Source organism: Hylobates moloch, unplaced genomic scaffold (genome assembly GCF_009828535.3).
Source record: "Hylobates moloch isolate HMO894 unplaced genomic scaffold, HMol_V3 SCAFFOLD_78, whole genome shotgun sequence".
Taxonomy (NCBI): domain Eukaryota; kingdom Metazoa; phylum Chordata; class Mammalia; order Primates; family Hylobatidae; genus Hylobates; species Hylobates moloch.
In genome coordinates, this window is record NW_026652353.1 from 6,378 (window position 1) to 27,474 (window position 21,097).

Here is a 21,097-nt window from a genome sequence, read left to right on the forward strand (position 1 = left end):
ATTTATATCCTAATATAAAGCCTACCATATGCAGATCCAGGGGCAGAAACCTGGCCTCGTGTCCGCCCTACAGAGAAAAGTCCTGAAGTATATTCACTCTGTCCAAAACTAAAATGGGAATTACAACTACCCAAGCCCCTTGTTTAACAAGCCAACTAAAGGTGGACCCTAGTGCAGACCCAGCAGCCTTGTGACCAAGCTACATCCCCTCTCCACTACAAACCCATAGGGCATCCCAGGACCCTGGGGGCTCAACTAAAGATCTTTACTTTCTGAAACCAATTTATAAAAACTTGAAGAAGTGTTTGCTTCTGCAAATTCACAGACACTAATGCAAAAGTATATTGTGCCCATTCTCAATGCTTCTATTTTAACATAGCACTGGAAGTATGTGGAATTAAAAATTAGCAAAAAAATTTTTTTTAAGTCATTGAAATTGAAGACAAGTAAAAAGTTGCTTTTCATAGATCATTTGATCTCATGTATAAAAAACCATAAACAGTACATTAAAACCGAATTAAAGTAATAATTATACTCAATAAATTAGCAAAATAGAAAATTCACATACAAGTATAAGTTATGGTTCCACACACTTTAAACAAACTATCTGATAAAACAGAGAAAGAAAGCAATCTTATTTACAATAGCACTAAAATAATAAATTTCTGAGAACAAATTTAACCAAGGAGCTTAAATATCTTTCAAATCAAATATATATCAATTAAAAACATTGGACCGGGCGCGGTGGCTCATGCCCGTAATTCCAGCACTTTGGGAGGCCGAGGCGGGTGGATCACGAGCTCAGGAGATCGAGACCATCCTGGCTAACACGGTGAAACCCCATCCCTACTAAAAATACAAAAAATTAGCTGGGCATGGTGGCGGGTGCCTGTAGTCCCAGCTAATCGGGAGGCTGAGGCAGGAGAATGGCGTGAACCCGCGAGGCGGAGCTTGCAGTGAGCCAAGATCGCGCCACTGCACTCCAGCCTGGGTGGCAGAGCAAGACTCCATCTCAAAAAATAAAAAAATTAAAAAAATTAAAAAAAAAATTGGAGAAGACAAAAATAAATTTAAAAACATGTCATGTCTATTGATTGAAAGAACATTATTAAAGTGCCATATTATCTACAGTGATCTCTAGATTAAATAAACTCCCTATCAAAATTCCAGTATTTTTTTACAGAATAGAAAATATAATTCTAAAATTCACATAAAACTACAATAAACTTTGAATAGCCAAAGCAATCTTGAAAAAAAAGGACAAAGCAGAAGAACATCATAATTTATAATTTCAAACTATACTTCAAGGCTGTAAAAAGACAGAATATAATGTGCAGAAAAATTAGCAATAAAGAAACCAATGGAACAGAAACCACTACTCTCACACATTTCAGACATGATGTTAAAAGAGAAGTTAAAAAACAGCTTAACATAGAGTTTCTCAAAATTATGCAGATTATCTATGTGTTTTCAAAAACAATGAAGAAGCAGTCAGATTTTACAGTCTCTTATGTGCCATGAAGAGGACTGTCTTGGCTGTCACTGTAAACTTGAAGAAGATCACCAAAGGGAAAGTAAAATCTTTAGAGATTTTAAAAATATAAGACAGAAGATGCTTCTATGTGAAAGCAAAATTTAAAAAATTCAGGCTTCCCAGAAACTATTTCCTTTGGAACACAGATTTCAAATCATTTTAAGGACTGGCTTTTTTTTTTTTCTAGTTTGGAGCTCTCATCTGTGTCGTCTGTTGTATTCACTTTCACTCTCACCTACCTGGGGGTTCAGCTACCATCTCACGTCTCTTCACATTCCGAGGTTCTTTTCCTTGCTCCAGACAGGTGATCAGGTCTGGCTTAGAGGCTGCAATACCTGGTTTATTACAAATAACATGAATCTTGCTTATATTCTCCAATTACCAATTTAGTAATGTGTTCAGTAAAAAGGATGTAATAGAATATTCTAGTAAATTAATTCCAAAATACTAATATAGAACAAAAAATTTTAAATATTTAGGAAATATTTTAATTTTGTAAGTTCTTAATTTCACTACCTGATACTACTAAATCAAAAATTGGTAGTGGCAATTAGATTGTAAGATGTGGGCAACAGTATGTTATGCCACTAAATTTCTAAAATTAACACTAATCTAGAGTGAAGGGCACAGATCAGCTCAGGAATGTGGAAAGTTCAGGTCAAAATGAAACATCTTGAAATTATTTTCTATATAGACAAATCTTGAAGTTTTTTTTTTTTAAATAGAGATCTGAAAGCATAAATTACCAAAAATCATTCTATAAAAAAGAGAAATAAACTTTACAGGGTATATTAGGGAATTGTGTACTGAAGTTATTCTCACCCAGGAAGACCAGGTTTCTGTAGTTCTCTAACATCACATTCCTATATAAATTCTGCTGTGCGGTGTCCAGACAATGCCACTCCTCCAGAGAGAATTCTATGGCCACATCCCTAAATGTCAACACTCCCTGAAAAACATACAAACACACACACGTATTTACCAAATGGCCATGAACAGAATATTTAATTTGACTCAAGGTAAAACAAGAGTAAACAGAACTGGTTCTTACTTAGAGGAGTGACTGAAAATATTTAATGAATAACTTTCAACACAGAAATATTCTCTAATGTATTCTCTAACTCTGAGAAAAGACAGTGGCATAAGAACCACAACATCAATGTATAGATGATACTTTTCTGGATGATGAAGTATAAAACTGAGGGCATAAACACTAACATGTACATTTTTGAGTGCCATATTTACATCATACAGAATAAGTTGTGTAAATTTTTGAGAAGGAAAAGATATATTCAGTTAGTACTGTTCAAATTTTAATGTGAACAATAAACTAGAGATCTTGTTAATGCAGATTATTTTTTCAGAAAATCTGGAATAAAATCTGAATTTCTGAATCTCTAACAAGCTCATCAGTAATGCCAATGTTTTTGGCCCAAGAAAACTATTTTGTCAAACATCCAGTAAGTGGAAGAGCCTGTGTGTTTTTCAGTTTTTCTGGCTTGTAAACAAAGATGAGAGCTTTCATTTTCCAAAGACAGATAAATGCAAAGAAAACCTAAGAAAGGTCAGCTGCCAGATTAAATGTGGTTGTTTATGCACATCTGCTGAATAAAGATACTCAATAATGAAGAGAAAAATAATTATAGAAAAAAATCTGTCACAGAGCTTATTAACCAAGTGAGTTATTAACATCAACTGCATGAAGACAAATGTGCACACAGAAGGACACGGCATCACTCCTATTATATTGCCCAGACAAAAGTAAATTATAGTCTGAATTTAATCATAAAGAAACATTGGTTTTATGTAAAGTTCCAGATACCAATATCTGCCATGTTCTGTAATTTTAATAGTGATTATAAATAGTGATTTTAAGTAGTCTTTTTTTCACACCCTGAAGAACAAGTATCTCCTAATTATTATTATTATTTTTAAACTTTCTGGGTAATAAATGCCATCCCATTTAAATAAGCATTTTCTTAATCCTATTCTGCATAGAGCTAATGGCGAACAGAGATGGAACCTCAACATTGCATGCTCTCCATCTTTACTGAGGACCCCAGCTTATCCCCAATAGAAATCTTGAGTATCCATTACCTTCCCATGTTCCATAGCCACGAAGGAAACATTCTTAATATTGCAGTTCATAAATTCATGGTGAGAATTCTTTATGACATGTAAGAAGCCTTGATGTTGAGAATATAGAGAAGACTCTGGTATGCAGGAAGGAAATATTTTTCAGAGACCTTTGACTATTATAAGAACTAAAAAGTAGTTAAACTCATTAGGAAGAAAAAGCACAGGTAGAAAAGTAAAGCTTTGCAAGTACTAAACACATGGCATTCCAGGAGGCAGAGTGGACACAGCTCTTCATCTGAGACATGTTTAACTTAAAAAAAAAAAAGCCATTTTTTAGGGACAGGGCAAAGATGGCCAACTAGAAGCAGCGGTGATCAGAGGCTCCCACCGAAAAGAACCGTGATAGTCTGTGAATCTGAGGTATCCAGGTTCTCTCATCAGAACTGACTAGGCAGCTGGCATGACCCACGGAGAGGAAGAAAGAGCAGTGTGGTGCAGCAACCCACCTGAGAGCCACACGGGGCAGGGGAGCCCCCACCCCCCAGCCAAGGGAGGCGGTGAATGAATGTGCTTTCTTAGCTGACAAAACCATGCTTTTTCCATGGAACTGTGCAACCCCTAGACTGAAAGATTTCACTCGTGAACCCGTGCCAGCGGGGCCTAGGGTCCCAACCCCAGAGCTGTGCAGATCTCAACAACCTCTCAGCTAAAATCTGTTTAAGCCTACTGAGTTCCCAGGGGAGGGGTGACCAGCACCACAGCTGTGGCTGCCTGCTGTCTAAGCCACTTGAGCTCCCTGGGGAGAGGCAGCAACCAGCACTGGGACTGATAGCTGCCTAACACACTAGGCTCCCTGGGCAGGGCAAGGGCGGCAGCCATCTCTATAGCTCCTGACCGTGCTTTTCCCCTGCTGGAGCCAGGGATGCTGGACGGCTTGGTCCCAAGTGGTGTCCCCCACAGCCCAACACACTGGCTGTGCCAGACTACAGCTATAGCACCTCTTCAGGCCTGACCCTGACCCATCCGTCCTCACTGTGTGGGGCCTCCCTGCAGGAACTCCAACAGCTCCAGCCAGGGTCTCAGGGACAGAACTCTGATCCACTTGGGCCTGACTCCCTAGAAGGAGGGGTGGCTGCAGTCCCTGTGGACCAGCAGACTTAGCCTTTCCTCCTGCTAGTTCTGAGGAATTTGAGCAGCCCAGATGAGTGACTTTCTTCTCAGCAAAACACCCTCCTCCACCAAGGAAGAGTCAAAGTGCTTCATTAAATGGGTTCTGTTCCCCATGCCACCCAACTGGTGACCCTCCAACAGGGGTTGTCAGACACACTATACAGGAGCGATCCTACTGGCATCAAGTTGCTGCCTCTTGAGGTCAGAGATCAAAGAGGAAGGAGCAGACACTCTGCTGTTCTCCAACTTTCTTGAGTGACATCTCCAGGCACAGGAGTGACCAGATGAATAGGGCCTGAAGTGAACCCCCAGCAAACTGCAGCAGCCTTACAGAAGAGGGACCTGACTATTGAAAGAAAAACAAGCAAATGGAAGAAATAACAGCATCAAAAACAAAACAGTACAAAGAAAAACCCCATCCAAGGCCGGGCATGGTGGCTCACACCTGTAAAAAGTTAACTTGTTTTTGTGATTGGCTATTGTTTTTCAATAACTAATGTATAGAAACAGATTGAAATAGAAATTTCTCTGAGACAGCGCTGGACGAATGCTTAAATGGGCTCACAAAACCTGTTCTGAGACTTGGTGACCATTGTTTGTGTCTACGTTCAATTGAGTTCAAATTTAATATTTAACTTTTCCACTACATTTGGCCTCAATTGGGTACTCAATTGTATTAAAACACCCTCACAGAAATATGGGGAACTCATAGTTGATATAGATTACAGACACAGGGTAAGCCCAGGAGAATTAAAAGCAAAATTAATAAAAGTGAAACCCAACATGTCATTGCAAGCAGAGTAATATTTTGAGAATTTCCAGGGATATACACAAAACATTTCAGTGTGCAGTAAGGCGCAAACCCATTTTGGGCTCGGGTAAGCTTATCTAATGTCATTTGATTTTGTAACACAACAGTACACAGCTGAGCATATTCATCTGATAACAACATAAGTTCAGTGCTACTAACATTATGAGCTTTTCTGGCATGTAAGTTTTTAATTAGTTGGTTAGGCAGGATTGTACCAGCAGCAGGGGAGAATACTGTGATAGGGTACCAACACGAGGGAGTCCAGCGCATTTGTAACCAGCGATGTTTGTAGGCATCTAGATTACTGGGGAGGGAAATATCCTGGATGGTGAATGGAATTAATGGCCACTGCCAAGTACATCTCCCCATCTAATGCCGGGGCAGGTATTGCCACCCATAGGATCTGCATACCCAGAGGGGCCTGCAGGAGACAGCACCGGAGCTACTGTAATCATAGTGTACTAATCTCTTATTAAAATAAGAAAGAGATTGCATTTCATTGGGTGCAATGTTGTTGATTTGGAGTATGTGTTGACGACTGTCTGGAGAAACCCCAAGGTAACATTAGAAGAGCCATTTAAGGCCTCCAGACAAAGCAGAGGCTGTATGGAATCCAGCCACCAGCACAGCAGGTTTTCAATATATACCATTCCAGGAATACTGCACAGGATACCAAGGTTTTTGATGCAAGGTGAGGGTAGAGTTCATCTTTTGTCTGACTTGGCAAAGACAGATTGCTTAATGTGGTCAAAGGAAGTCCAGGTTGGATTGCATGTGTTGTTGTTGTTTTGGCCCCATTGGCAATGACATAGCCATTCAGAAATGTTGTCAGGGACGATTCTGCAAGTTTGCCCATTTCTGGTGGCCTCTGGCAACTCGACTTATAGCCCTCATTGATTGCTGTTGGCTTCTGTTGCGGCAGTGGCTACCCAGTTGATGAATTTATTCTTGGCCTCTGACACAAAGACACAGGTGCTGACCATTGGTAGATAATTCCCTGTAATAACAAAAACAGAGGAGAAATGATATTGTTTTTCATTTTTAGGAAATTGTACTATGCCTTCATTTTCTGCTTTCATAGCTACAAGGTCACCAGCCTTACGGTCGGGATCTGATGGATGCTGTACCCATATTTTGGCTCCAGGATTTAAGCTAGCTGTACTAGGGGATCCGAATTTCCCAGTTCTGTATGTAGACTCTGTTGGGGCAGAGATTTCCTCAGGGGTTAATTGTTGACAAGGTACCACTAACAATTGAGCAACCAGAATCTGTGGCTTTATAGCAAAAGAAACCGGAGTGGTATTGTATAAAATGACCTTTAACTCTCCCTGGTAATTGCTATCAATTATTCCACCATACACTATAATGCCTGTCATTGCAAGGCTTGAACATGTTGTAATGCATTTACCTGCATTCAAGTTTGCAGTTATGGTGGCAATATTTGCCTGTTGATCTTCTTGCTGATTAAATAGTCTGTCAAGAGAAAGCAGAGATGCATGAGTGTCAACATGGAAAACAGGGCTGGGTGCAGTGGCTCATGCCAGTAATCTCAGCACTTTGGGAGGCTGAGGTGGATGGATCAGGAGGTCAAGAGATGGAGACCATCCTGGCCAATATGATGAAACCCCGTCTCTACGAAAAATACAAAAATTAGCTGGGTATGGTGGTGTGCACCTATAGTCCCAGCTACTCAGGAGGCTGAGTTAGAACAATCGCTTGAACCCAGGATATGGACGTTGCGGTGAGCCCAGATCGTGCCACTTCACTCCAGCCTAGTGGCAGAGTGAGGCTGTGTATGAAAAAACAAACAAACAAACAAACAAAAATACAAAATTAGCTGGGTGTGGCGGCCTGTGCCTGTAATCTCAGCTACTTGGGAGGCTGAGGCAGGAGAATTACTTAAACCTGGGAGGCAGAGGTTGCAGTGAGCTGAGATTGCACCATTACACTTCAGTTTGGTGACAGGGCTAGACTCCGTCTCAAAAAAAGAAAAAAAAACAATACAAAGCCAAAAAAATAAAAACAAAAACAAAAACATGACACACAGTGATGATGGTAGTGTGCACCAGGATTCACATACCTTACTAGTATTGTTTTCCCCAAACCCCTTTATTCCCAATTAATCATTTGTTTTGTTGCCACTGGACCATTTGCTACTGACCAAGAGTTGGTATACAAGTGACACATCCCTATGGCTGGCTCCTGAATATCTCAGAAGATGGCTACTAGTTCAGCTAACTGGCTGCTCCCACCCCTTCCTTCATCAGAAGTGCTCATGTTTTTAACAGAATTACAAGCCACAGTCTTCCAGCATCGGGTCCCACCAGTGTATTTGGTGGATGCATCAGTAAACCAAGCATGTTTCTGATCCTCTGGGCTTAGTTCTTTAAAGGATTTGCCCCATTTGGCGGGGAAGGGCGGGTGGGAGGAGGTGTTTCCTTCCCTCTGCAGGACTTGTTGGTTTCCTGAGCTGGCAGGTTTTGCACACACTCGTGTAAAAGCGATACCCCCTTTGGTTTTGGCTTAGCCTGGTCTCGTATGTACCATTTCCATTTTATGATGCTACTTTCTTGGGTGTGCGGTACCTGGTGGGCTTCGGGGGAACTCGTGACCCAAGTCATAACAGAAATTTCAGGCCTCATAAAGATATCATGGTTGAAGCAGAAGTGTTCCATTTCCAGCAAAGCCAATAGGAAGCTAACAATCACTTCTCAAAATGGGTATAAGCTTTTCCGGCCTCTGGCAGTTTCTGGGTCCAAAACCCGAAAAGTACTCTTAGTAGAGATGGGGTTTCACCATGTTCGCCAGGCTAGGCTTGAACTCCTGACCACAAGTTATCCGCCCACCTTGGCCTCCTAAAATGTTGGGATTACTGGCATGAGCCACCTGTGCCTGCCCCTAAATGATTTTGTTCTATCTCATAGCTGTTTGAAATTACTTAAAATAATTTCAAATTTGAAAAAATAAAAAGAATGTGGATAAAAATAAAATACAAATGGTTAAAAAATTACAAGAGATTACAAAATATATATGTAAATTTGGAGTGCCAAAAATGACTGATTTATTTATAAGGCTTTATTAAATTTAGCTTTAATAGATAATACACTATTACCAAAGTAAAAGCTGATTTTCTCTTGAACAAAAATTTTATTTATTATTCATATGACAGCAAAATACTTCTGTTGACCTTTTGAATACATTCAACGAGAGAGTGTAAAAAGGAGATAAAATTTTCCCATGCTCTGGGGTGAGCCTGGCTCAGCTCAGGGAGGAAGCCCTGTTTGAAGAGGCTGCTGCTTAGGCTCTCTTTCTTCACTCAGCCCAGCATTTGATCACATCTTCTGTCACTCAGGGCCTGAGGGGGTGGGGCCTTAAGTATTATCCAATCAGGGACAGCGGGTTGGAAACCGTCCAATCAGGCACGCAGCTGGAGTGAACAGAACGGGCTTCCGTGTTTGGCTGGACCTTTGTCTCTTGCAGCAGCTGGAGTTCCAGGTCTCCGCTTCACTGCTCTGTGTCCTCTGCTCCTAGAGGCCCAGGCTCTGTGGCCCTGTGTCCTGCAGGTATTGGGAGATCCACAGCTAAGACGCCAGGACCCCCTGGAAGCCTAGAAATGGTGAGAATGCCGGTCCGACATCCCGAGAGTCGGGGAGGAGCTGGGTGCAACCGGTGGGAAGTGGCTGTGGGGGGACTCAGGCCTCCCCACTGTCAGCTCCGCAATCTGCACCCCGACCAGCTGGGACTGGCCCAGCTCGACCTCAGTCCCATTCAGCCATAAGATGGCGGCTACGCTGACAGCAGGGTCCCCCAGGCGTCCTGTCTCTTCCCTGCGCAGTGACTGTGCTCTGGCCTGGAGCGCTCTGTGAGCATCTCTGCACCTGCAGCACCGCCTCTCCCAGATTGTGCAGGGACCACCGGAGGGTCAGTCAGGAGAGAATCCTGACTCAAGGTGTGGGTTCATGAATGGAAAGAGCTTTGTTCTGTGGGGTTCACAGTTTCTGTTTTCTGCTATTAAAAATTTATGGGGCCAGGCGCGATCGTTCACGCCTTCAATCTCAGCACTTCGGGAGGCCGAGGCTGGTGGATCACTTGAGGTCCGGAGTTCAAGATAAACCTGGCCAAAATGGGGAAATCCCATCTGTACTGAAAATACAAAAATTAGCTGTATGTGATGGTGAATGTCTGTAATCTCAGCTTCTCGGGAGGTAGAAGTTAAAGAGTCGCTTGAACCTGGGAGGTGGATGTTGCAGTGAGCTGAGATCACACCACTGCACTCCAGCCTGGGCGACAGAGCAAGACTGTCTAAAAAAACAAAAGGGAGTCACTGCAAAAATATCAAATAATTTAATCAAAGAGTGATTCAGGAATTGTAGAGCACCCAGCTACAGTTTGTAGTTTGTGGTCCATGGGAGGGGCTTGAAGGAAAGACATTTATAAAATGTATGATGAGAAAACCAAATTCAGTAATTCGTTAGGTTTAGTTATGTAGTTTCTTAATTTGTAAAATCAAGGTGGAAATTTCCTGGTTATGTAATTTAAGCTTAATTGGCAGTTTATAGTTGCTTAAGCCTGAATTTTGTTTCCCCGATGTAGTAATTTACCAAAAAATGCACGTGAGCTTAGATTTTTGTTTTTTAGAAGTAGAAATCCAGGGACTAGAGCCTCCTCAGTCTAATTGCCTGCCACTTAATTATTTTCATACCCCACAGGGAACTGATTTTCCCTGGCATTTTTCACATGTGTCCCCAGCAGGGACTCAAGTGTACTCCGTGTTACTGAATTAATTATTATTATTATTTTATTTTATTTTTGAGACGGAGTCTTGCTCTGTCGCCCAGGCTGGAGTGCAGTGGCATGATCTTGGCTCACTGCAACCTCCGCCTCCGGGGTTCACGCCATTCTCCTGCCTCAGCCTCCCTTGTAGCTGGGACTACAGGCGCCCGCCACCATGCCTGGCTAATTTTTTGTATTTTTCATAGAGACGGGGTTTCACCCTGTTAGCCAGGATGTTCTCCATCTCCTGACCTTGTGATCTGCCCGCCTTGGCCTCCTCAAGTGCTGGGATTACAGACGTGAGCCACTGCGCCCAGCCTTATTTTTTTTCTTTTGAGACAGAGTCTCGCTGTGTCGCCAGGCTGGAGTGCAGTGTCAGATCTCGGCTCACTGCAACCTCCACCTCCCGGGTTCCAGCAATTCTCCTGCCTCAGCCTCCCGAGTAGCTGGGATTACAGGGGCACACCACCACAGCCAGCTAATTTTTTTTGTATTTTTAGTAGAGAGGGGGTTTCAACATGTTGGCCAAGATGGTCTCGATCTCCTGACGTCGTGATCTACCCGCCTCGGCCTTCCAAAGTGTTGGTAGTACAGGCGTGAGCCACTGTGCCCGGCCTACTTCATTATTTTTAAGATAAATGAAATAATACATATATTTTCTGAAAGAAGTAGATGTATTTGCTTTTCTTATGGAGGTATCAAATGCAAGCACCTTAGCCAGGTGCAGTGGCTCACGCCTGTCATCCCAGCACTTTGGGAGGCCGAGGTGTGTTGATCACTTGAGGTCAGGAGTTTGAGACCAGCCTGTCCAACATGGTGAAACCCCTTCTCTAGTAAAAATACGAAAATTAGCCAGGTATGGAGGCATGTGCTTGTATTCCCAGCAACTTGGAGGCTGAGGCACAAGAATGTCTTGAATCCAGGAGGCAGAGGTTGTGGTAAGCCAAGATCATGCCATTGAACCCCAGCCTGGGCCACAGAGTGAGACTCCGTCTCAAAAAAAAAAAAAAAGTAAGCACCTTAAAATTTCCTTCTCTTATGTAAACACTGTATTTGAGTGATATCCCTGGATTTTTCAAATACTTAGTTTCAAAAACCAAGTGAATAATTCTGACATGGAAATTAAAGCTTGAACTTAGTTACTCAAGCTAAGGCTTATAGTAAGCCTGCAACAAGTTGTTAAAGACGCAGTTAGTTTTTTCTGGGGAGCCTCCCCTACAAATGTCCCAGCCTGCCCACCCCAGCTGTAGAAGGAGCCTTTATTCTGAGAGAAGCTACAGAGCCCTGAAAAGCTCGGGATACACAGGCAGATGGAGTTGAGGTTAAGATGAAAGAAAACTGAGAGGGACTTACTGATAATAAAGTCATTATGTTTTGCCGCACTTTCCACACTTTATAAAATAACATTAGATTTCTGTAAAAAAAAAAATTCCAAAAAATTATTGCAACAGGAGAAATTATCAACTAAGTATAAGATATTTATGGCTTTCAAAGATGTAGAAGAAAAGGGCTTTCTTTTTTATGGAGGAGCAAACAAGATTAGAAAGGAGGTGGGAAGGGAATGACAAATGGAAAGTGAAAAAGTCAGATTTTTTCAGAGAATGTCTTACCTTGAAATCAGCGTATTCTTAGGAGGGACATAAAGTGGGGTTGTATGCTGACTCAGACTGAGGGTAGCTCAAAGTTCAGGAGCCTGAGGGAGAGAGATAAACTTTAGTAAAGTTTGATTAAGAAATATTTTATTTTAGGCCAGGCCCCATAGTTGACGCCTGTAATCCCAGCACTTTGGGAGGCCGAGGCAGGTGGATCACCTGAGGTCAGGTGTTCGAGACCAGCCTGGCCAACATGGTGAAATTTTGTCTCTACTAAAATACAAAAATTATTGGGAGACTGAGACGGGTGGATCACCTGAGGTGGGAATTCGAGACCCGCCTGACCAACATGGAGAAACCCCATCTCTACTAAAAAAAAAAAAAAAAAAAAAAAATTTATCAAGTATGGTGGCATATGCCTGTAACCCCAGCTACTTGGGAGGCTGAGGCAGGAGAATCACTTCAATCCAGGAGGTAAAGGTTGTGGTGAGCCGAGATGACTCCAGTGCACTCCAGCCTGGGCAACAAGAGTGAAACTCCATCTCAAAAAAAAAAAAATCCAGGTGTGGCGGTGGGTACCTGTAATCCCAGCTACTTGAAAGGCTGAGGCAGAAGAATTGCCTGAACCGAGGAGGCAGAGGTTGCAGTTAGCCAAGATCGCACCACTGCACTCCAGCCTGGGAGACAAAGTGAAGAATTATTTTATTTTGAGCACTGAAGATAAATTTGGCTGATTTTATTAATGACAAACAGGAGAAAATGTGCAGTGTGTGTGTCTGCCTCTGTGATACGTAAGAAAAGAGAGCACTATCTAAGTCATAATGGGAAAAGTGTTTCTTTCCATAAACTGTTCCTGGAGCACATAAAGGATGGAGAATTGTATTAATCAGAAATATTTTCTAGGATTATCTATGTGTTTCATCTTTCCCCATCTCTTTTCTTTGTTCTGTGCATTTCTTCCATTTGGCTTTTCCTGGGCTGCATCTTATATATTAAACCGGTAAACATAACTACAGTGTTTTGCTGAGTTCTGTGTGTAGCTCTACCAAATTATTGAACTTCAGAGAGGTTATGGGACTCCCCAGGTTTTAAACAGTAGCTCAGAAGCATGGATAAGCGCATGGGGTTTATGATTGGCATCTGCAGTGAGTGTTGTGGGACCGAGCCCTGAATTAGGGTCTGTGTTGACTCTGGGTGGTGTTAGAATTCAAATGTTAGACAATAAGTTGGTGCTGAAGAATTGTTTAATGTTCAGCAAACTCTACAGATTTGGTGCCAGAAAAAAGGTATCACAGAGGCCTGGCGTGGAATAAAACTCTAGGTGTTTGGGAATGGGAGCTCTGCTTTCTCGTACACAGACTGTCACACTGCCCATTGTCCTGTGATTCTAGGTCTTCTCCCAGGGTGACAGAGGATGGAAAACTTAGAGGAACAGCGCTCTGATGACAGACTCCCTTTTCCCACAGCTGCCACCACAGGATTCCCACCCACTCACAAACACACACACTAGACATTGACATGTCCACACTCCTCCCAGGAGTAGGCACCACCCTCAGAACTTCACCACGGCATTTTTGATCCTAGTGTTTCTTGCCAAGAACCCACAGTATCTACAAGTGTTTTGGCATATCCCTATCTGCAGACACTACATCTGCAGCAGCAACCTGTTTTCTCCACCAGCCTAGCGTTTTGGACCAGTTGTTCATAATCTTATATATCTACATACACACAGTAATAAATCAGAGTACAGCTGCATCGGGACCACTATCTGTAGCAAAAATCAGTCCTCTCACCTACATTGCACTCTCTCCTGCCCAGGGATTTAATTTTTTCTTTTAGCTTTTATTTTTGGTTCGAGGTACACATGTGGATTTGTTTTACAGGTAAAATTATGTCATGGGGGTTTGGTGTGCAGATTATTTTGTCACTGAGGTACTAAGCATAGCACCAAACAGGTATGATTTCTGATCCTCTGAGTCCTCCCAAATTCTACCCTCAACTAGGCCTCAGCGTCTATTGCTCTCTTTGTGTTCATGTATTCTTATTATTTAGCTCTTACTTATACATAATAACATGCCTTTTGTTTTCTGTTTCTGCATTATTTTCTTTTTCTTTTTTTTGGAGACAGAATTTCACTCTTGTTGCCCAGGCTGGAGTGCAATGGTGTGATCTCGGCTCACCACAACCTCTGCCTCCAGGTTTCAAGTGATTCTCCTGCCTCAGCCTCCCTAGTAGCTGGGATTATAGCCTCGTGACACCACACCTAGCTAATTTTGTATTTTTAGTAGAGACAGGGTTTCTCATGTTGGGAAGGCTGGTCTTGAACTCCTGACCTCAAGTCATCAAACCATCTCAGCCTCCCAAAGTGCTGGGATTACAGGTGTGAGCCACTGTGCCAGGCCTCTGTATTTGTTTTCTAAAAATAATGGTCTGCAGCTTCATCGATGTTATTGCAAAAGACATGATTTTTTTTTTTTAATGGCCATAGAGTATTCCATGATGTTTATGTACCATATTTTGTTTTGACTAAATCTTTTATTTTATTTCATTTTTGGAGACGGGGTCTCACTCATTGCCCAAGCTAGAGTGCCATGGCATGATATTGGCTTACCTTAACCTCAACCTGCCAGGGTCAAGCAATTCTCTCCTGCCCCATCCTCCCAAGAAGCTGGGACTACGAGCGCGCGTTACCACAACCTGGCCAATTCTTCTTTCTGAATTTTTTTGTGGAGACAGGGTTTTGCCATGTTGCCCAGGCTGGTCTCAAACTTCTAAGCTCAGGCATTCTACCTGCCTTGGCCTCCCAAAGTGCTGGGATTACAGGTATGAGCCACCGCATCTGACCATACCATGTTTTCTTTACCCAGTCTACCATTGATAGGCATTTAGGGCCTGTCCTTGTCTTTGCTATTGTGAATAGTGCTGCAGTGAACATGCATGTGGATGTGTCTTTATAATATAATAATTTATATTTCTTGGGCTATATACCCAATTATGAGATTCCTGGGTCAAATGATAATTCTCTTTTTAGTTCCACGAGGAATCGCCACACTGCTTTTTACAGTTTTTGAACTAATTTACACTCCCACCAGCAGAGTAGAAGCATTCTCTTTTCTCTGCAACTTTGTCAGCATCTGTTATTTTTTGACATTTAAAAAATAGCCATTCTGACTGGTGTGAGGTGGTATCTCATTGTGGGTTTTCTTTTAATTTATCTAATGATTAGCAATGAGCATTTTTTTCATATGCTTGATGTTGAATTTATATTGGAGATGAGTCCTGCAAATGTAATAAGTTTAGAAACACTTTTTTTTTTCAGAAACTGCAGCTTAGAAAACACCAGAGAGTTTATACTAAAATACAATTTTGCAGATGCAGCAAATATAAAAACATATTTAATTCAAAATAGATTGTATATAAATATTAGAGAATTTATGGTAGAATAACTAAGGAACTGACACTTCAGACATTACACTAAATCCACAACTGCAGTTTTTAGATAAATGATTTGTATGTAACTTAAAAGGAGTAGATTTTTGGAAGCATTGGAATTACATTGAAAGTATACTTGTTTCCCTGAATAAAATTTTTTGAAAACTGAATAATGATATAATATAGCTTTCAAATTACTTTATGCTGTTTTTTATCCCTATTGTATTCACATATGAAAGCATGTGATCAATTGCTTCTGCATCAGAGATATTAGATTTTTTAAAAATTATTTGGACATGATGACCTTTTCTATAAAAGAGTAAGGACATTAAAATGTAAGATGCATAATGAAAATAAAAGTGGAGAGTTTCTTTGTAGTAAATCTCTATTAAATAATGAATAAGGTAAATGTTCAGAGCAGTACTTTTCTACATTATAGTGACATACAGAAATAATTACAGTTAAAACTATGTAAAATAAATTAATATATTATTTTACTAATTCATGTAATAAAATGCAGTACATTTAAAAATTGTTAGGGTCAGGCTCAGTGGCTCATGCCTGTAATCCCAGCACTTTGGGAGGCCAAGGCAGGCGGATCACCTGAAGTTGGGAGTTCAAGACCAGCCTGACCGACATGGAGAAACCCCGTCTCTACTAAAAATACAAAAAATTAGTCATGTTGGTGCATGCCTGTAATTTCAGCTACTCAGGAGGCTGAGGCAGGAGAATTGCTTTAACCAGGGAGATGGAGGTTGCGGTGAGCCGAGATCGTGCCATTGCACTCCAGCCTGGGGAACAAGAATGAAACTCTGTCTCAAAAAGAAAAAAAAAAAAAAGGTAGATTATGTGTGAACTTAATGTAATTTAATTTTTTTTAACATGGTAAGACTATTGTGCATTTAATGAAGCATTATTATGCCGCTACCGTTAAGCTATCCCACCTTACTCAAGGGCATAGCTACAAGACAGTAGCAATATACTATTTTGTACATAGTGGAATAACATGTCTAGTAATCACTTTGCCAGTGGCTTTAAACTGCAAATGAGGTAAAGAATATTGTTCCCATAGATTAAATTTTTACTGTTTTTTCTTATTGAAATTTGTTATTTGTATTTGTGGGTATATAGTATGTGTATATATTTATGCCTTATATGGCATATTTTGACTCAGGCCTACAATATGTAGTAAATACATTAGGGTAAATAAGGTATCCATCATCTCTAGCATTTAACCTTTGTATTACCAACAGTGTAATTATATGCTTTTATTTATTTTAAAATGTACAATTAAATTGTTATTGACTACAGGATTATTTTTATGCTCATAATAAATATACAAAATATAAATACAATATGGCCAGGCATGGTGGCTCACACCTGTAATTCCAGCACTTTGGGAAGCCAAGACAGGTGGAATGCTTAAGGTTAGGAGTTCAAGGCCAGCCTGGCCAACATGGTGAAACTCTTTCTCTACAGAAAATACAAAAATTAGCCAGGCATGGTGGCACACACCTGGAGGCTGAGGCAGGAGAATTGTTTAAACCTGGGAGATGGAGGTTGCAGTAAGCCGAGATCACGCCACTGCACTCCAGCCTGGGTGACACAGTGAGACTCTATCTCAAAAAAAAAAAAAAAAGAGCCGAGCGCGGTGGCTCACGCTTGTAATCCCAGCACTTTGGGAGGCCGAGGCGGGCGGATCACGAGGTCAGGAGATCGAGACCACGGTGAAACCCTGTCTCTACTAAAAATACAAAAAAATTAGCCGGGCGTGGTGGCGGGCGCCTGTAGTCCCAGCTACTGGGAGAGGCTGAGGCAGGAAAATGGCGTGAACCCGGGAGGCGGAGCTTGCAGTGAGCCGAGATTGCGCCACTGCACTCCAGCCTGGGCGACAGAGCGAGACTCCGTCTCAAAAAAAAAAAAAAAGAAAAAAGAAAAAAGAAATAGGAATAAAATCCACACATTTCTGAGTTCTGAAAAATTATTAATAAATGTTTGTTATATAGCTGTCTTTGAACATGTGGTCTCTCTGCCTGCAAGCATATAAACTTTTAGTTTTAATTTACATAGAGTTAAATATACTCATATTACTCTGAAGATAAACCTTAGATGTAAGAAGATTATGAAGTGAGCATTTTTGTGTAAATATGAGTTTGTACATATTTTCAGAAGCAAAGAGCAATGATTGCAACAAAACAAATTAATTAAGTGACTAACAAAACTAAACACCTTGAAAATGCTGAAAGCAAATCTATACTTTCTGATTTGTATTCAATTTATTAATGTAAAACATTATGGCTTATGATTTGGATGCTCCCCAAAATCTGCCTATTAAAGCACAGGCAACTTTGTCTCCAGAAACAACACTCTTGAGTACAACAATAAAAGCCTTCTTCAAACAGAGGAAAAAAAACATTTTTAACATTTATTTTAATGAACATTCAGCCAAAATTGAATAATTGGATATATTTTTATTGTTCTATGTGTGTGTGAATATATAAAATGGTGCATAAAGGAAAAACTTAAGCCAGAAAAAAGATGTTAATATTTGTACTGAATAAAACCAGATAGTAGTTAATTATTATGTCCAGATGATATCTTTGTTTATGTAAATAACAAAAGCATCAGTAACTTTTTTTTTTTTTTCCAAGATGGAGTCTTGCTCTGTCACCCAGGATGGAGTGCAGTGTGATATGATCTCGGCTCACTGCAACATCCACCTCCTGGGTTCAAGCAATTCTCCTGCGTCAGCTTCCTTAGTAGCTGGGATTACAGGCATGCTCCACCATGTCTGACTAATTTTTGTATTTTTAGTAGAAACAGGGTTTCATTATGTTGGTCAGGCTGGTCTCAAACTCCTCACCTCATGATCTGCCTGCCTCAGCCTCCCACAGTGCTGGTATTACAGGCTGAGCCACCATGATGGGGTGAAAGACAATTTTAAAAGTTTATTTAGGTGGGTAGACCACGTTCTAAGATAGTACTCTGGATTCCCAGTCTGTTGCACGCCTGTTGTGTAATACTTTCTTCTTGAGTGTAAAAACGTGTGACTGTGGTGGAAAATCACTCATGAAATTAGGTTACTCATGTGTTGACTTTGTGTTGATAAAAATGGAGGTTATTCTGATTGTGCTACAGTTAATTAGAGGTGATTTTAAGAGAAAGCGACACATCATTGAAAAACACCCCTGCTGGCCTGAAAGTAGGTGATTTCTAGGTGGAACATGTTATAAGCTGCTTATGGTGGCAGCTTACATGGCAGGAAACATGTTTGTATATTGTCATCATTCCTACCTCCTGCACATTGCTTCCAGTAAGGAGAATAAGAAGATCTTATGGCAGAGGGAAAAAAAAGGGACTCTCATTCATGCAAGAAATAATCAACTCTCACATGGGATAGCTTAAGAGAAACAGGAGGCCACAAGACCACATTAATGGGAGAAAAAAGGTAACCTGAGTAAAAGTGCTCACTGCCATTATGGAACAATATTTAGTAGGCTGTAGCGAATGATCAGCCTCTGGGATACCGACAGTCTACCAACAAGGCTGAACTCATTCTAATTCAGTCAGATTGTCTGCACCCTTCTGGTGACCCAGTTTTACACTATTCGTTACAGAAATGCCATGAAGACCAGTGGGTAATGTCCTAGAACTGACCTTACTTCAAAAAGCATTCCTAATTGTTTTCACATTTGAAAACCTTAAAATCAATGAATTTAACTTCTAATTATAGAGGATTCTCCTATACTGTCATACAAGATTCAACTTTAAACACCTTAATATGAATATTTTTTGAATGCATGATTAGTTTTGTAGATAGTTTCTTTTAGAGTCAAATGACCAAATTAACAATTAGAGAAAACATTTGAAATGGGATAAAATTAACCAAAACCACATCTTTTCAATGGCTTGGCTTAATTGCCATATTTATGGAAATGGGCAGATGACTAACAAGAAACAAAAAGATTTTGGCTTTGCCTGATGACTGTTTTTGCTCTTTTGAAATCTAAAATCCTGGCTAAAGTATTCAAAGGAAATATTTTGTAGGTGGCTTCGGAGGGTTTCCAAGTAAACGAAGGATGGATTTTCTCTCTGTCACCCAGGCTGTAGTGCAATGGTGCGTTCTTGGCTCACTGCAACCTCTGCCTCCCTGATTCAAGCAATTCTTCCACCACAGCCTCCTGAGTAGCTGGGATAACAGGCACCTGCCATTATGCCCAGATAATTTTTGTATTTTTAGTAGAGATGGGGATTCACCATGTTAGCCAGGCTCATCTTGAACTCCTGACCTCAGGTGATCCACTGCCTCAGCTTCCCAGAGTGCTGGTATTACAGGTGTGAGCCACCATGCCTGACTGGAAGAATTTTGATAGGCAGGAAAATGCACATTATGTACACTCATTGTTCTACTCTGATTTGCTACAACACTGAAAATTTGAAGATTGTAAACGTAGTCTCAAGCATAACAGGTGGAGCCAAGATGGCCGAATAGGAACAGCTCCAGTCTACAGCTCCCAACATGAGCGACGCAACAGACAGGTGATTTCTGCATTTCCAACTGACATACTGGGTTCATCTCACTGGGGAGTGCCTGACAGTGAGTGCAGGACAGTGGGTGCAGCTCACCGTGCATGAGCCAAAGCAGGGCAAGGCATCGCCTCACCTGGGAAGCACAAGGGGTCAGGGAATTCCCTTTCCTAGTCAAAGAAAGGGGTGACAGATGGCACCTGGGGAATCAGGTCACTCCCACCCTAATACTATGCTCTTCCAACGGGCTTAACAAATGGCACACCAGCTGATTATATCCCACACCTGGCTTAGAGGGTCCTATGCCCACGGAACCTCACTCATTGCTAGTACAGCAGTCTGAGATCAAACTGCAAGGTGGCAGCGAGGCTGAGGGAGGGGTGACCCCCATTGCACAGGCTTGAGTAGGTAAACAAAGCGGCCAGGAAGCTCAAACTGGGTGGAGTCCACCACAGCTCAAGGAGGGCTGCCTGCCTCTGTAGGCTCCACCTCTGGGGGCAGGGCACAGACAAACAAAAGACAGCAATAACCTCTGCAGACTTAACTGTCCCTGTCTGACAGCTTTGAAGAGAGTAGTGGTTCTCCCAGCACGCAGCTTGAGATCTGAGAATGGGCAGACTGCCTCCTTAAGTGGGTCCCTGACTCCCAAGTAGCCTAACTGGGAGGCACCCCCCAGTAGGGGTAGACTGACACCTCACACGTCTGGGTACTCCTCTGAGACAAAACTTCCAGAGGAATGATCAGGCAGCAGCATTTGTAGTTCACCAATATCCGCCGTTCTGCAGCCACCGCTGCTGATACCCCGGCAAACAGGGTCTGGAGTGGACCTCCAGTAAACTCCAACAGACCTGCAGCTGAGGGTCCTGACTGTTAGAAGGAAAACTAACAAACAGAAAGGAAATCCACACCATAAACCCATCTGTACATCACCATCATCAAAGACCAAAGGTGGATAAAACCAAAAAGATGGGGAAAAAACAGAGCAGAAAAACCAGGAACTCTAAGAATCAGAGCAACTCTCCTCCTCCAAAGGAACATAGCTCCTCACCAGCAATGGAACAAAGCTGGATGGAGAATGACTTTGATGAGTTGAGAGAGGAAGGCTTCAGAAGATCAAACTACTCTGAGCTAAAGGAGGAAGTTTGAAGCAATGGCAAAGAAGTTAAAAACTTTGAAAAA

General features: G+C 41.6%; 1 protein-coding gene across 1 annotated transcript; it reads right to left on the reverse strand.

Annotated features, from left to right (window-relative positions):
- Window positions 1-976: 976 nt before the first annotated feature.
- Window positions 977-3,646, reverse strand: LOC116810141 (zinc finger protein 98-like; the record flags this gene model as incomplete). Its single annotated transcript, XM_032754193.1, has 4 exons — window positions 3,632-3,646; window positions 2,357-2,483; window positions 1,774-1,869; window positions 977-1,011 (listed from the first exon to the last, which is right to left on the reverse strand). Coding segments are annotated over exons 1-4 (273 nt in total), but the record flags the coding sequence as incomplete, so codon positions are not given.
- Window positions 3,647-21,097: the final 17,451 nt, after the last annotated feature.